The 14,772-nt window shown below is 51.2% G+C and overlaps 1 protein-coding gene across 1 annotated transcript; it reads right to left on the reverse strand.

The window, feature by feature from the left end:
- Positions 1-1,017: 1,017 nt before the first annotated feature.
- On the reverse strand, positions 1,018-4,781 carry LOC140899483 (C-C motif chemokine 5). The gene is made up of 3 exons (XM_073315081.2): positions 4,553-4,781; positions 3,814-3,925; positions 1,018-1,938 (listed from the first exon to the last, which is right to left on the reverse strand). Exons 1-3 carry the CDS (start codon positions 4,623-4,625, stop codon positions 1,851-1,853), a joined length of 273 nt encoding a protein of 90 aa, XP_073171182.1. The 5' UTR covers positions 4,626-4,781; the 3' UTR covers positions 1,018-1,850.
- Positions 4,782-14,772: the final 9,991 nt, after the last annotated feature.

Genomic DNA, 14,772 nt, shown 5'->3' on the forward strand with positions numbered 1-14,772 from the left:
ATGAGAGGGGCACTGCAAGGTAGGGGTCAGAGTCTGAGCCTAGAGGGGAGGGGGATTATGGGTATAAGATTCCTGGGAGAGGGTGGAGGGATGGGGCACGAGGGAGGAATGAGGAGACATGGGTGATATGGGGCAAGGAGGACAGTCTGGGGCTTTCTGCAGTGAAGGAGGAGAGAGTTATGGGGTTGGTGGAGAGAGAAGGGCGAGGAGGGAAGGGATTTAAATTGCTGGGTGTAAGAAAGAGACAGTGGCACTGAGTATCAGAGAAACATGTAGGAACTTGGGAAGGGGCAGACTGGACCAGTTCCAAGGTCCATCCAGCCCATCTCTTGTCTCTGACAGTGGCTGGAGCCAGATGCTTCGTGGGAGTGTTGAAGAACCCAGCCATAGCAGATGCTGGATAATCTGCCCCTGCAGCGGGTCTCATCCTGCCCTGGTTGTTCGAGATTAGATTAAACCCCGAAGCAGGGGGTTTCAGCTAATAATCCTTTCCTGACAGTGGGTGAAATATTCACGCCCGCTCCCCCTTACACAATTAGGCTTCGTATGGGGGGAGTCTAGGGGCTGGGCATGGAGGTCACGTGCTGTCACCTTGCAGGGCTGGCATGCAGCCTCTAGGTGGCCTCTATGCCAGCCTAAGAGCTAAACAGCAATACACCTTCCCCTTCGCTTCTCTTTATGGGAGGGAGAAGGACTGGGGCAGCTGAATCCCTTGAGCTGGGCATTCTGTGGGGCTTCCCCGATGCACCCACAGACACCACCCCACGTGCAAGGTAGCCTGTTCGAGTCAGCCTGGCTCTCCCCTCCCACTTATGGTCTCCGCCTGCCTGCGTCCACCTGGCTGCCTCAATGAGGAGTCCCTGTGCAATCAGGAGGTCAGGCTAGATTACTGGTCCTTTCTGGCTGTACAAATCTATGCATCTATGGGACTGGGCACAAGTAGCTGACAGGATGCCACGCAGGCCACTCGGGGACGCACCTGGAACACCTCCGAGCTCAGAGAGAGACAGCCAGGCATTTCACAGAGAGAAAAACATCTTTATTTCTTGAAATCAGCAAGTGACAGTGTGTCAAACATAAAGGCATGGTCTGCTGGTCCACAGCAACCCCCTGATAAATGAGAGACCAATAATATTACAGCATTAGCTTATTTGCTGCTCACTGTCTGTCATCCCGAAGGATCCCAAGGTGCTTCTCAAACTTGGCAGATAGCTTCACACAGGTGCAAGCCAGGAGTTACTTCACCTGTTACTGGAATGCAGCCACCTCTGGGTAACGCACATCAACAGTTCCACAGCTGCACAGCACTTAGGGCAGGAAGGGAAGGGGAAGTCCCATAAACAGTTGAAACCACAGGAGGAAGTTAGGGATATGAAATTGAATTAACTGAACTGGAATTTAGCCAGGAGATGAAGAATGACACCTAACTTCTATATAACACTTCCCATCAGTAGATCTCAAAGCTCTTTACCAAAGAGATTGGAATCATTATCCCTATTTTACAGGTGGGGAAACTGAGGTACCAAGCAGGGAAGTGACTTGCCCATAGATCCCAGGTCTCCTGAGTCCCAGTCCAGTGCTCTAGCTACTAGGCCACACTGCCTCATAGGCTGCTACCTTTAAGGGCCATAGGATTTTTAATGACCACAGGTGTTCAGGGCCTGGTTTGTACTATAAAGGTGGATAATCTAGAACAGAAGTGATTCTTTTACAATACAAATAAAATAGCTTAAAATGTCTTTAAAGTGCCAGCAAGCCCTTAAAGTGCAGCGACGGCCTTTGCTAGGGGCTGAGGGGTGGTGGTCCGTGGACAGGGAAGCGCGCAGGGTCTCCATCAGCTCCCAGCCATCTCATTTCATTTCTAGGTAATTCACGTATTCCTTGACCCATTTGGTGTCCGGACTGGCGCAGACTTGTTGGTTCTTTCTGGTGACAAATCTGTGTAGCACGAGAGAGACCCGGGGCTTAGAACACTGATGCGGGGATGGATGTAATAAAGTGGGCCTGGTGGGTCTGGGGCCACGGGACGACCCCTGGGGGCCCTTTGTTCACTGCTCCCTGTTTAGGACCTTTCAAAGGGGAGAATAGCCTCAGCCCAGACTCCCAAGCCTACGAATCCCAGGCCTCATGCTACCTGACTGCACTGTGGCCTATTAAACCACGCGAGGGCCTGGAGAACCTCAGAGGTCTATTCAGAGAGACACCTGCATGACCAGCTGCTCACTGATCCAATTAGTGTGGGAATGAGACTGGAAATGGTGGCTTGTATTAGTTCAGCCTAGTTTTCTGCCTACTGCACCTCTCAGTGACAGGAGCCCCCACCCTGACCCAGCAACAGCCTCCGTTTGGTGCATTTGGCTGCAGGATGCTGCAGAGGGGAGTCACACACCATGCTCTCCCCCATGGGCTCTGTCTAGACTAGGGAAATGCAGTGTGTTGAGTAACCGATTCCCATGTTTCTGTGCAAAATTTAGCACCTTGCGCAGCTGTGTTTAGAGTGTTAGCTGCTCTGGGTTAACCCTAGCGAAGGGATAGCTTGTGGGGGAGGGATAGCTCAGTGGTTTGAGCATTGGCCTGCTAAACCCAGGGTTGTGAGTTCAATCCTTGAGGGGGCCATTTAGGGATCTGGGGCAAAAATTGGGGATTGGTCCTGCTTCAAGCAGGGGGTTGGACTAGATGACCTCCTGAGGTCCCTTCCAACCCTATGATTCTATGAAGGGCTTGCTTATACAGCAAGTTAGTTATCCCCTGTCTTGTTCCCAGTGTAACCGGGGCATGGGCACTAATTTGAGTTTAGCTTAAGTGCATGTCTACACAGACAGCACTGCACTTGGACCAAGACAGCTGCACCGCTGCAGAGCGTCTGGTGAAGACGTTCTCTGCCAACGGAAGGGAGCTCTCCCGTTGGCACAATAACGTCCCCCGTGCGAGCAAAAGAAGCTAGGTTGGCCGGAGAAGCTCTCCCGCCGACAGCGCTGTCCCCACAAGTGCTTATGTCAGTGTAACTTATGTCATTAGAGGGGTGGAATATTCACACCCCTGCGCGACATACGTTTTGCCGACATAGGCTGCAGTGTAGATATAGCCTTAATGCACTCCAAAGCAATGTACGTGACCCCAGAAACCACTGACGTTAAACACAGTTGCCTTTGTCTACACTAGGTGTGAAATGGTGTTTAAAACATAACACATTAGCAAAGTTTTCCTGGCGTTTGTCTAAATGGGAAGGCTTTACCAGTTAGACCCATATAGTGACCCTAGTATAACCACCGTTCCCAGTGTAGATACTCCTATTCCAGCATCAGAGTGGCCCTTTTCCAGTTTATCCTAAACCCCTTCCCAAGCAACATAATCTACACTGAAAAAGCCTCTTACACCAGAATAAGCGCGTCCACACAGGGAGTTAAACCAGGAGAGTGAATTTGTGTGGGGGGGTGGAGGGTGAGAAAACCTGGATTTGTGCTGGAAATCACTTTAGATAAGCTATTACCAGCAGGACAGTGGGGTGGGAATAGGTATTGTTTCATATTCTCTGTGTATATATAAAGCCTGCTGCAGTTTCCACGATATGCATCTGAGGAAGTGAGCTGTAGCTCACGAAAGCTCATGCTCTAATAAATTGGTTAGTCTCTAAGGTGCCACAAGTCCTCCTTTTCTTTTTGAGGATAATTACTGTGGCTTAAATTCACAGAGTTGCTTATGCTAGTAGAACTGTCCCATGTAGACACGCCCTAAGCTAACGCAGCCTGAGGCGATGGGGGAGAGATTGAAGGCTGACCGAGACCTCTGCCCAGACCTTCTGCTAGTACTCACACGACAGCTGGCTGAGAGCACTTCCCGCTGGTGTAGAAATAGTCCTTCAGGTGGCGCTGGGGCAGCTTCCGGGAGGCGTAGCTGAAGCAGCAGACGGTCGTGTCTGAACCAACTGAAAGAGATTGAAAAGCTGGAGGTGAGCGTCCATGATTCCTCGCGGAGGCATGGCCTGGCCAGTGACAGTCGCCCCCTGCACTAGCGATCTGCGGCTTTTCCTCCTTAACAAGTCTGGAGACCTCGTCGGATTTGTTTCCATTCAGCGCAGCGACAGGCTCGGATTATCTCTGTGATGAAGTGACAGCATCACACTGAATAGGGAGCAAGTGAAAGCAGGAGGGGTCCTGGCCAGAGCCTTTACAGGTCTGGGTTTCTTTTCATTAATTTCCCTTTAACTCCGACACCTAATGAACCCTAGTGACAAAGGACATCTTTGGTAAAGATTCAACACCCATTTGCCCCACTCCTTCATGTAAGGTGAGAGCTCACAAGCACCATCTCCAGGCGCCCTCTCAAAGTCCTCCAGCGAAACCTGGGAAGATCCAAATTGATAATCCCAATATTTCTAAGACAATATTTAACAGCAGATCTTCCAGATGGCTTCCCTCTATCCCAAAGAAGCAGAAGAGGCCATAAAGCCCTGTTATATTAAATCCTTACAGGTCACCTTTAAAGGCTGAGCTGCAAAGTTGTCGCCTTTCAGCAGAAGAACCCTGCAAGGACAGAGAGAAGCTGGACTCACGTGGGGCAGAGGAGGCCAGGGAGCAGAAGGCAGCAATGAGGAGAATGGCGAGAGCAGCCATAGAGACCTTCATGTTGCTGTCAGGTGAGGGATGAACCGTAGGAGCAGAAGCAGAGCAGGGACTCTTTCTAACCTCTGATACTGACCCCCCGGGACAAGCCCCTGTTTTTATAGGGGACCAGTGAGGTTTCCTGCCTGTTCCGTGACATCAGCTGCATGGCCACCAGTCACTGGTGAAGGAGTGACAGTAGCTATGCCTCACCTCAGGATGTACAAGAATAGTCCTTGCAACGAGCTGAGGTCAGTTTCAACACAGCAGCAGGAGGGACGTTGAGGGGAAAGGATATGAAGCAATCACTGTATGTATCACCACAGGTCCTGCATCGAGCATACCTTAAAACAGAAGAGCCACTCCTTAAGAACATAAGAACATCCACACTGGGTCAGACCAAAGGTCCATTGAGCCCAGTGTCCTGTCTTCCGACAGTGGCCAATGCCAGGTGCCCCAGAGGGAGTGAACAGATCAGGTAATCAAGTGATCCATTCCCAGTTTCTGGCAAACATAGGTGAGGGACACCATCCCTGCCCATCCTGCCTAATAGCCATTGATGGACCGATCCTCCAGGAACTTAGCTAGTTCTTTTTTGAACTCTGTTATCGTCTCAGCCTTCACAACATCCTCTGGCAAAAGCTCTCAGAGTTGGTCAGTGTGTAAGCGGGGGAATGGTCCCACGATTGTGGGGAACTTTCCTGGCTTATACATTACCCCGGTGAAATGGGCTAGCGAAAGGATCTGAGTCCTCGCTTCCACTCCCTTTACCCAGAGGCCTGCCTGACCTCAAGGTCTCCCCTTCCACTCTCCTGTCTGGCAGAGTCCTCATAACCCCAACAAGGCTGGGCCCTGGATTTCTGGAAGGCTCAACCCCCAACCTTGTCGTGGTCACTTAGGCACGGGCTAGGGTGTCCCCACTCCGGGGTGCTCTCTCTGCACTGGGCACTTCCCTGACCCACTGATCATTACATACAAAGCAAATACAACTTCTTAAACAGCAATCAATTAAAAAAAATAAGGAAAAACTGGGAAAGGTTAAAGGAAAACCCGTCACCCTGCTCTGTGGCCTGGGGACGTCCCAACCAGTGTTTCTGGGATGTCAGAGCAGTTCAGTCTGTCCCTCACATGTCCCAGGCCTTCTGCCCAGGCCCTGACTGTGCTGCAGGGATGTTGCCGGTCGGATACTTGCTCTGGCGGTGGCCACACGCTCTCAGGCTCTAGGTGGCAGGATCCTTCTTTCCCCCCCCCCCCACCGGTCAGGGTTACGAGCCCCCTCCGAGTATGGCCTGCAGAGCCTCTCTGCCAGGGGCATCTCCCTGCCCTGGGTCCACTGCCCAGAGTCCCCCTCACTCTCCCCAGCTGCTCACCGCACCCGGCTCCAGACTGCCCCAGCCCCAGCTCCACGGCCTCAGCACGGCTGCTGCTCTGCCTCCAGCTCCCAGGGCTGCTTCTCTGGCCCCTCTGGCTGGCACGGCCCGGTTCCCCCGCTCAGCTCGGGCCCCGGCTCGCTCCTGACCTCGGCCCCACTCTGTCTGCCCCAGGCAAATCCAGCTCACACGGAGGACGGGACCCCCCTGGCCTCCTGACTCTCTGATTATCCTGGCCCCATGTCAATCCGGCGTTGGCCTCTCCCCATTGTTCCTGGGGACTATCAGTCTCAGGGTCCTGATTTCCCATCGACCCTTCCCCTTTCTTTCGGTACTGGGAGCTAGCAACCAAAACAGCCCCCCCGCCACTGAGTTTTAGTGAGGGGCCAACTCTCCCCTTACAAGGGCAGCACAAATTGGCCAAGGGTGGCCTCAAGCACAACGTCCCCTTGTAGGCAAACAGACAGAGTCCTACCGCCCGGGGCCTTAGAGTGCCGGGAGGGGAGGGGGAGAAACCAAGGCCAACGGGCTGTTTTTCACACGATGTTTTCTGAGTAAGTATCCTGGGCTCCAGGTCCCGGAGACTCCCACAGAGGCAGGACACCCTTGGGCCAGATCTCTGCTGGTGTCAGCTGGCAGTGCCCCCGTGCAGTCAGTAGAGCTGTGCCGGGTCACAGCGGCAGAGACTTTGGCCTCTTGCATCTCTCCACTGGGGGAGAGAAGGGCCAAGGAAAGTCATTCGGAGGTGGAGCGAGTAGGGTGACCAGATGACAAGGATAAAATATCGGCACACGTGGGGGAGGGCGGACACAGGCTCACAGCCCCCACCCCACTGCAGCCATGGGGGAAGGGGGATACGCAGCCTGAAGAAGTCGCGGGTTGGGGGTGCATGGCCCCTGCTCCGCAGCAGCCCCACCGCTTACCGGAGGGACGGTTCCCACCCACTGGCAAGCCCCTGGCAGGTTCCTCTGGCTCCTAGGGTCAGCAGTGGCCAGCGGGGTCTCCACGCCACGTGCTGCGCCAGCCACAGGCACGGGCTCCAGCTGCCACTGGCTGGAAGCTGTGGGGACGGGACTTACTTGGGGACGCAGCGGGGGGGGGGGGGGCTGCGCCCTGGCCGCGATGGAGCCAGCACTTGTGGTAGGTGCAGCACGCAGACACACACAACCCTGGCCGCCCCTGTGCCTAGGGGCCGCAGGGTCCTGCTGCCAGCCGTTTCCTGGGAGCCGCCCCAAATAAGCACCACCGGGACCCCAGGTGAGCACTTGCCAGTGTACTCCTCCAGCCCCGAGCAAAAATATCAGGACAAATGGCATCCCCACCGTACATCGGTTGGGACGCGGGACAAACAACTCAATATCGGGACAGTCCCGATTTTATCGGGACGTCTGGTCACCCTAGGAGCGAGTGAGCATGAGCAGCGCTTGCCTTTCCTGGGACCATACAACTAACAACCCTAAGTAACCACCAGAGATGGCTGGAGAGGGCAAGCTGGAAATGCATTTGCCAGACTAACTGCAGGAATGTCCCCTAGACCAAGTTGGCTCATGCTCCATTGCCTTCTTCGGTCGCTGCCGTCCGATTTAATGTCATCCTCACCACTCCCCACAAAGGCCCACGATTAAATGCTCTTCTCCAGAGCCTCATTCGGAGACCCATGTCTGCAGGAGCCTTTCATTTTTACTTCGCAATCTTAGCATCCGCTGGATATCTTTGCACATTGGTTCTCATTCCTTCTAGATATTTTTGGAATAGCCAATGATATTTTTGACAGGAAACTAGGACTTGTTTACCTGGAGACTAATACCTTTAGCTCAACCAGTGCCAAACTGATCTGATTAAGTTGCTGCATATTTGTGTAGACATTCTTATTTCAGTTTCATAGAATCATAGGGTTAGAAGCGACCATAAGGGCCATCTAGTCTTAACAAATCCTGTAGTTTGGCAGGGGGTGTGTCTGAACCATGCCATGGCTCTCCAGCCTCTTCTGGAGTTTACAAGTAGCTTATTTTGATTTAGCTTAAGTTGATCAGAAACACTGGCCTTGTTTTAGCTGTGTTAAAACACATGTGGTTCAAATGAACCAACCTTAACATCTGATTCACATCACTCTGTGGAATTAACCAGTCCTTATTCTTTATCACTCCACCAATTTTTGTCTCATCTGCAAACTTTACAAGCAAAGATTGCATACGTTCTGTCAGATCATTGATAAAGATACTACAGATCGGAAAATGTTTAGCTTAAACAGTTGCTCCTTAACATCCTCTTTAGCTACTGTCACAATGGAGAGTGTTTCATCATGTATGTTGTGACTATGTCATTCAGCTTGTGCCTGAGCACAGGAAAGAAACATTAATTGAACTCTGCCTTTTCTGCATCACTACTGACGACTTTATGATCTATATTTAGTAGACTGATACCACTTCTAGGTTCTCTTTTGTTCCTGATGTATTTAAAAATTCCTTCTTATTGTCCTTAGCTCTATTGGCCATAGATTTTTCACATATACCTTTAGCTTCTCTTCATGTCATGACAGCTAATTTATAACCATTGCTAACGAACTTCCATTTGTGCATATCTATAATTGCTATTTTCACCTTCTTTCTTAACCAGGATGGTTTAACGGGCAGTCTTTTGAAATTGCAGATTTGTGAGTTGTTTGATAGTACGTTACTAGATGCTTATTCACCTTGTTTTGTTTAAATATTTCCTCCCACTCAAGTTTGCTCCTGATCATTTTCAACTTTAGGAATTTGGCCCATTTAAAGCCCCAGTATATATATTACCAGTCAGGACTGTATTCTGATTGTACATAGCCTGTGTAATTAGGTCATGATCACTTGTACCTAGGACAGGCAATCACTAATATTTAGTTCAGTCATTACTTTATCTTTGTCACAACAAGGTTTCAGAGAATTGCCCCAGCTATGGTGTAATATTTCTTGTGGTCAAAAATTATTGATGGTAATTTTCTAATTCTCCAAGACATTTTTCTAGTGGCAGCATGAAACCTCCAGCATTGTAATGGTTTTTCTTCCTGCACATTTCTGATAGACATTAAGAGCATGGGCGAGGGTGAACTGCTGGGTGGGTGAGGCTAACCCCCAGCCAGCCGCGCCTCCCCACCTGAGAACCTGCCCCTCTTCCCCCGCCAGAGCCATCCCTCCCTGCAGCTGCCAGCCCCCACCCCAGCCCTTGAACGCAGGGCGGGCAGGTGGGTGGTACACAGCCCCCTTCCTCCCCCCAAGCACAGAGCAGGCAGCTCCAGCACCTCCACCCCCCCCCCGAACGCCGGGCTGCACAGCCCCAGCACCTGGGCCCCCCAGTGCTGGGCAGCCCCAACCACCCCAAGTCCTGGTCGCCCTAGCCCCAGCCCCAGCCCGCTTCCCTGAAGAGGAGCAGCCTGCCTGGGCTGGGGCCAAAGGCAAGCAGGGGTTCGGGGAGGAGTGTGGCTGTTTGGGGAGGCACAGCCTTCCCCAGCCTATGCGACGCAATGCCCGTGATTAAGAGCTGTTTGCCCTGTTCGCTAGTCTGATTGGACAGTCTGTAACAGACACTTCCACCATTTCTCTTGGCAACAGCTGTGGTCCATCTGCATTCCACAGCCTGCATTTCTAAACATAAAAGCAGACGATGGTAGTAATGTAGACTAAATAGAGTCCATCGAGTGAGTGTAGCGTTCCACTCATGTGAATCCTCCCACCAGGTTTCTGTAATGCCAGTTTCTAATTCCTCTTTTTTATCTGGGCAATTAAAGTATTCCCTCCTTCTATTTCCTTGGACACCTTGAGCATTTACATTCCTGGTAACCTTGAATCAGAGATACATCTTTCTGTATCTGCACTGTGTTTACTCCCTGAGCACCCTCCCCTTTGGGTAGCTGCCCCCAAGTAGTCTAACTAGTCTGTCATGCAGCAGACAGGCTCCCCATCCACAATGGGCATCATCCCAACTGTAATTTGGAAACTGGGCCAAGTTTGTGCATAGCCAAAGACCTTGATTTTGGAGTGGAAGGTATTTCTGCCTCTTCCTGTCTATATTCTAAATGGGGTCATGGCACATATGTGAGGTAGATAGCCATAGTCTAGTCATTGTCCCCAAGGTTTTCCAGACTGATCAGTGCCTTCGTTTGTTTTGGTTTTGGGGGGGGAGGGAGCCCAGTTTGAGTCACTTCAAAAGGGAGCCGGATTTTCAAAAGGCGGGAGCTCACCGCTTGCTGAAAAAAAGCCCCATCTAAGTGTCTGAGGTTGGGGACCCACTTGTCATTTGGAAAAAGCTAAGCAACACAGCTCATGTAGCAAACATTCACAGAAAATTATGTGGGGCCAACCCACAGGGTAAAAAAAAAGGCTCCAAAAATTCGCTGAATAAATATGAGTATTAAATACGTGCTAGGAAGTCACCAGCTCCACAGAGAGACAGGATGGTTAAATGGATAGCACACTGGGCTGGGCATCAGGAGACCTGGGTTCTGGGGACCTTTTGCATGTCTATGCCTCAGTTTCCTCATTATTGGTCTTATCTATTCAGACTGTTGGCCCCTCACAGCAGGGAATGTCTCTCTCAGTGGGGCCATTTCCGTAAAACACAATAATCATCTGCCTGTGGAAAGAATTATTCACTTCTCTGCAGCTGGTCATCACACAAGAGGCTCAGGGTGCAGGAGGGGGAAGTGTGAAGCCTTCTGTCTGTGGTTTCCCAGTTCTATGAAGATGCTGAAAATAAATGAGCAGGAGTGGAACAGAGGACCGGGGAGGGGAGGATGCAAACCCAGCAGGCTGTTCATAGCCATCACCTCTGAGCTGTCAGGCCCTGCTCCAACAGGGTGAGAAACCCACTCCTACCACATAGCTCGGTAATGCAGAGAAGATGAAAGATTGAGAAAGAGACGGAAAATTAGAGCAATTGCAGAGGTTTGGCCTGACTTCAAAAACTTCCTTATAAGGAAGGCGAATGGCTTGCCCCGGGGTGAGGGTCTGATTTGCCCAGACATGGCCAGGCAGTTAGCATCTGTGCATAGAGACCAAAGCTGAGCGCAGAGGGGAGCTGGAAGAGAGAGAAAGGACAGCACCAGAGGTCACTCACTGCTAGGTGCCCAGTCCTGGCTTGCTGCTTTCTCCCTGGGCTAGCCCCTGCTGATCACTCTAGTAACTTGACCCCCGAGCTGGGTCACTGTCTTTTCTCCGCCCCTTTCAGAGACCCCATTGGCTGCACTAGCAGTCCACAAACCAGAAACAAAAATCCTGTCCCCGGCTCTGGGGCTCTTCCTCAGCCACCTTTCAACTCTGCCTGGTGCCCCCTTCCTGGGCTCAGTGACCTGGGCAAGGGGCTTGGACACCCTGCCTGTGGGCCAGTAGGGATGCTTTGGGTTCCAGCCCAGGACCCTGCACCTAACAAGCCAGGTCTGCTCCTTTACCTGTTCTGTGGTTTTCCCTGGGCCACTTCCTCCCTCTCTTCTCAAGTTCCCCCTGGGGAGTCTCCTAGTCCCTCCCACACCTTCCTGTCTGGAGAGTGTTTCTTCCTCCCCCTCTTCCCCACGGCTTCCTGCCCTGCTCTGACCTTTTGTCCTTGCTAACTCAGGGCCCTGCAGGAGTCTTTGTGCTCCCTGGAGTCTCTGCAGCCACAGCTGCAGTCTCCTTTCATACAGGAATCTTCTGATTTCTCCCAGGTGGGGCAGCTTGGCTTAGCCTGGGGCTCTCCAGACTAGGGTGGGGTAAGTCACCCTGTTACAGACAGTTTCTGGGCTGCTCTTTGGCTCCCAGTTTGCATGAGAGCCCAAACCCAATTGCACGGTGGTGTGGGCTGGCTGCAGAGGCAGACAGCTGGTTGAGCAAGGGGAATTCTTATCGTTCAGGGAGCAGAGAGGGAAACTCCCCAGAGCAGATGCTGGATAGTCCCCTCCACTGGAAGCAGACATGACACAATATCCTGGCCTGGGAACAAGCATGAGGAACGCTCCCAGAAATCGAAAGTGAACTGCTGATTCCCTGCTGACTAGACTAGAGAGTGAGCTGGCTGTGCTCCAAAACACTGCGAAAAGGAAACTGCTATTGGCCATGATCTAACAAGGAGCAAAGAGAAACAAGGATCCTCAGCCAGCAGAAAGTGTCACCAGGGCACTGCAGTCAGGGCAGCTCTGACAATTTGCACCAGCCCAGGCTCTGCCCTCAAATGTGGAACAGAATCTGGGCTAGATCCAGCACTTGTTGATCAGGCCTGATCCTGATCTCAGTTACACTTGGGGTGAGCCGGCAATAACTCCACTGAAGTCCGTAGACACAAAGAGTTTTATCCCCTCCGCAACACCACTGACTTCACTGAAGTTACTCCTGGTTTACACCAGAGTTAGCAGGAAAAGACTCAAGCCCCGAAAGTCTGTCGCAATCAAGTTAAAAGGGAACTGCTACCAAATGCAGTCCCTCTAAGCCAGTGGCTCTCACCCTGTCCAGACTATTGTACCACTTTCGGGAGTCCCATTGGTCTTAGGTACCCCCAAGTTTCACCTCATTTAAAGACGACTTGCTTACAAAACCAGACATAAAAATACAAAAGTGTCACTGCCGCACCAGTACCGGGAAATTGTTACTTTCTCCTTTTTACCATAGAGTTATAAAATAAATCAGGTGGAATATAAATATTGTACTTACGTTTCAGTGTTTAGTATATAAAGCTGTATGAACAAGTCATTGTATGAAATTTTAGTTTTTACTGACTTGGCTAGTGCTTTTTATGTCACCTGTTGTAAAACCAGACAAATATCTAGATGAATTGATATACCCCCCTGGAAGACCTCTGTGTACCCCCAGGGGCACATGTACCCCTGGTTGAGATCCACTGCTCTAATACCCAGCTGGAATTAGCTGAAAGTCCTGGGCCATAGCATTGTACAAAAATACAAAATGGGGAAGAACTGGGTAGACATCAGTACTGCGAAATAGATCTGGAGAGTATAGTGGATTCCTCTATAGGAGATTAACTGTGAGAAAAGCAACCCAGACATTCATAGAATCTCAGGGTTGGAAGGGACCTCAGGACATCATCTAGTCCAACCCCCTGCTCAAAGCAGGACCAATCCCCAATTTTGGCCCCAGATCCCTAAATGGCCCCCTCAAGGATTGAACTCACAACGCTGGGTTTAGCAGGCCAATGCTCAAACCACTGAGCTATCCCTCTCCCATTTGCAATGCATTTAGCAATGCTGTTATGAAACACGCAAATGTCATTCTGGGGTGTATTAACGGGAGTGTGTGTAAGACATGGGAGGCAATTGTTCCTCTCTACTCGGCGCTGGGCAGGCCTCTGCTCGGGTCCTCGGTCCAGTTCTGGGTACCACACTTTAGGAAAGATGTGAACAAATTGGGGAGAATCCCTGAGAGCAATAAAAATGATCAAAGGTTCAGAGAACCTGACCAGTGAGGAAAGGTTAAATAAACTGGGCATGTTTAGTCTGGAGAGGAAAAGGGTGAGGGGGGACTGATAATAAAGATGTTATCAGTGGCTAGGCAGCAGTTCTGCGGAAAAGGACCTAGGGGTGACAGTGGACGAGAAGCTGGATATGAGTCAGCAGTGTGCCCTTGTTGCCAAGAAGGCCAATGGCATTTTGGGATGTATAAGTAGGGGCATAGCCAGCAGATCGAGGGACGTGATCGTTCCCCTCTATTCGACATTGGTGAGGCCTCATCTGGAGTACTGTGTCCAGTTTTGGGCCCCACACTACAAGAAGGATGTGGATAAATTGGAGAGAGTCCAGCGAAGGGCAACAAAAATGATTAGGGGACTGGAACACATGAGTTATGAGGAGAGGCTGAGGGAGCTGGGATTGTTTAGCCTGCAGAAGAGAAGAATGAGGGGGGATTTGATAGCTGCTTTCAACTACCTGAAAGGGGGTTCCAAAGAGGATGGCTCTAGACTGTTCTCAATGGTAGCAGATGACAGAACGAGGAGTAATGGTCTCAAGTTGCAGTGGGGGAGGTTTAGATTGGATATTAGGAAAAACTTTTTCACTAAGAGGGTGGTGAAACACTGGAATGCGTTACCTAGGGAGGTGGTAGAATCTCCTTCCTTAGAGGTTTTTAAGGTCAGGCTTGACAAAGCCCTGGCTGGGATGATTTAACTGGGAATTGGTCCTGCTTCGAGCAGGGGGTTGGACTAGATGACCTTCTGGGGTCCCTTCCAACCCTGATATTCTATGATTCTATGATTCTATGTTAAGGACTGTTCTAAAGAGGCTGGTGATCTGTTCGCCAATTGGCTTTTTTACTGTCAGACCAGCAGTGAGGTTACGCTATAGAACGGAGCATGTCCATTGGGAAATCAGGGATTTCTCCTCTGGGTGCCAGTGGAAGCAAGCCAGCCCCGGGTGCATACAAAGCACCACTGACGGTTGGCCCCATCTCCTTGTTGCATCATCTCATCCCGTGGCTCAGCAGCAGGACAGGGACACCAGGGAAATGCAGCAGAGAAAGGGAAAGCCCTGTCGGATGGAGCTGAGTGTGGGCTGGAGACAGTGAGCATAGGAGGAAGAATGACAGCTAGCCTGGCTATTTATAGTGGTGTCAGTACAGAGTGGATGGAAACACCCAAGAAGGGAAACCACAGAGCTCCCCCAAGAGTGTGAAACGGAGCCCAAGTCGAGAGCCGTCACTGCTTTTTCAGCAATGCCTTTTAACTCACTGAGACCTGGCTCTAGGCATCTCCACGGGCCTGGCCATGACTGCACCTGCCTCTTCCCGCTCTGTCTTCCCCACTCCCTTTAGGGCAGTTGTGTCTAAGGCAGGGGTTCTCAAACTGAGGTCGTG

This window comes from Lepidochelys kempii, chromosome 17 (assembly GCF_965140285.1).
Source record: "Lepidochelys kempii isolate rLepKem1 chromosome 17, rLepKem1.hap1, whole genome shotgun sequence".
Taxonomy (NCBI): Eukaryota; Metazoa; Chordata; order Testudines; family Cheloniidae; genus Lepidochelys; species Lepidochelys kempii.

Excerpts from the sequence above, each read along its gene's own strand:
- LOC140899483 (XM_073315081.2), bottom strand. The coding sequence starts at position 4,625 with ATGAAGGTCTCTATGGCTGCTCTCGCCATTCTCCTCATTGCTGCCTTC. Across the intron at positions 3,926-4,552 it reads CCTGGCCTCCTCTGCCCCAC|TTGGTTCAGACACGACCGTC; the intron begins GTGAGTCCAGCT and ends AATCTCTTTCAG. Across the intron at positions 1,939-3,813 it reads TGCTCTCAGCCAGCTGTCGT|ATTTGTCACCAGAAAGAACC; the intron begins GTGAGTACTAGC and ends CGTGCTACACAG.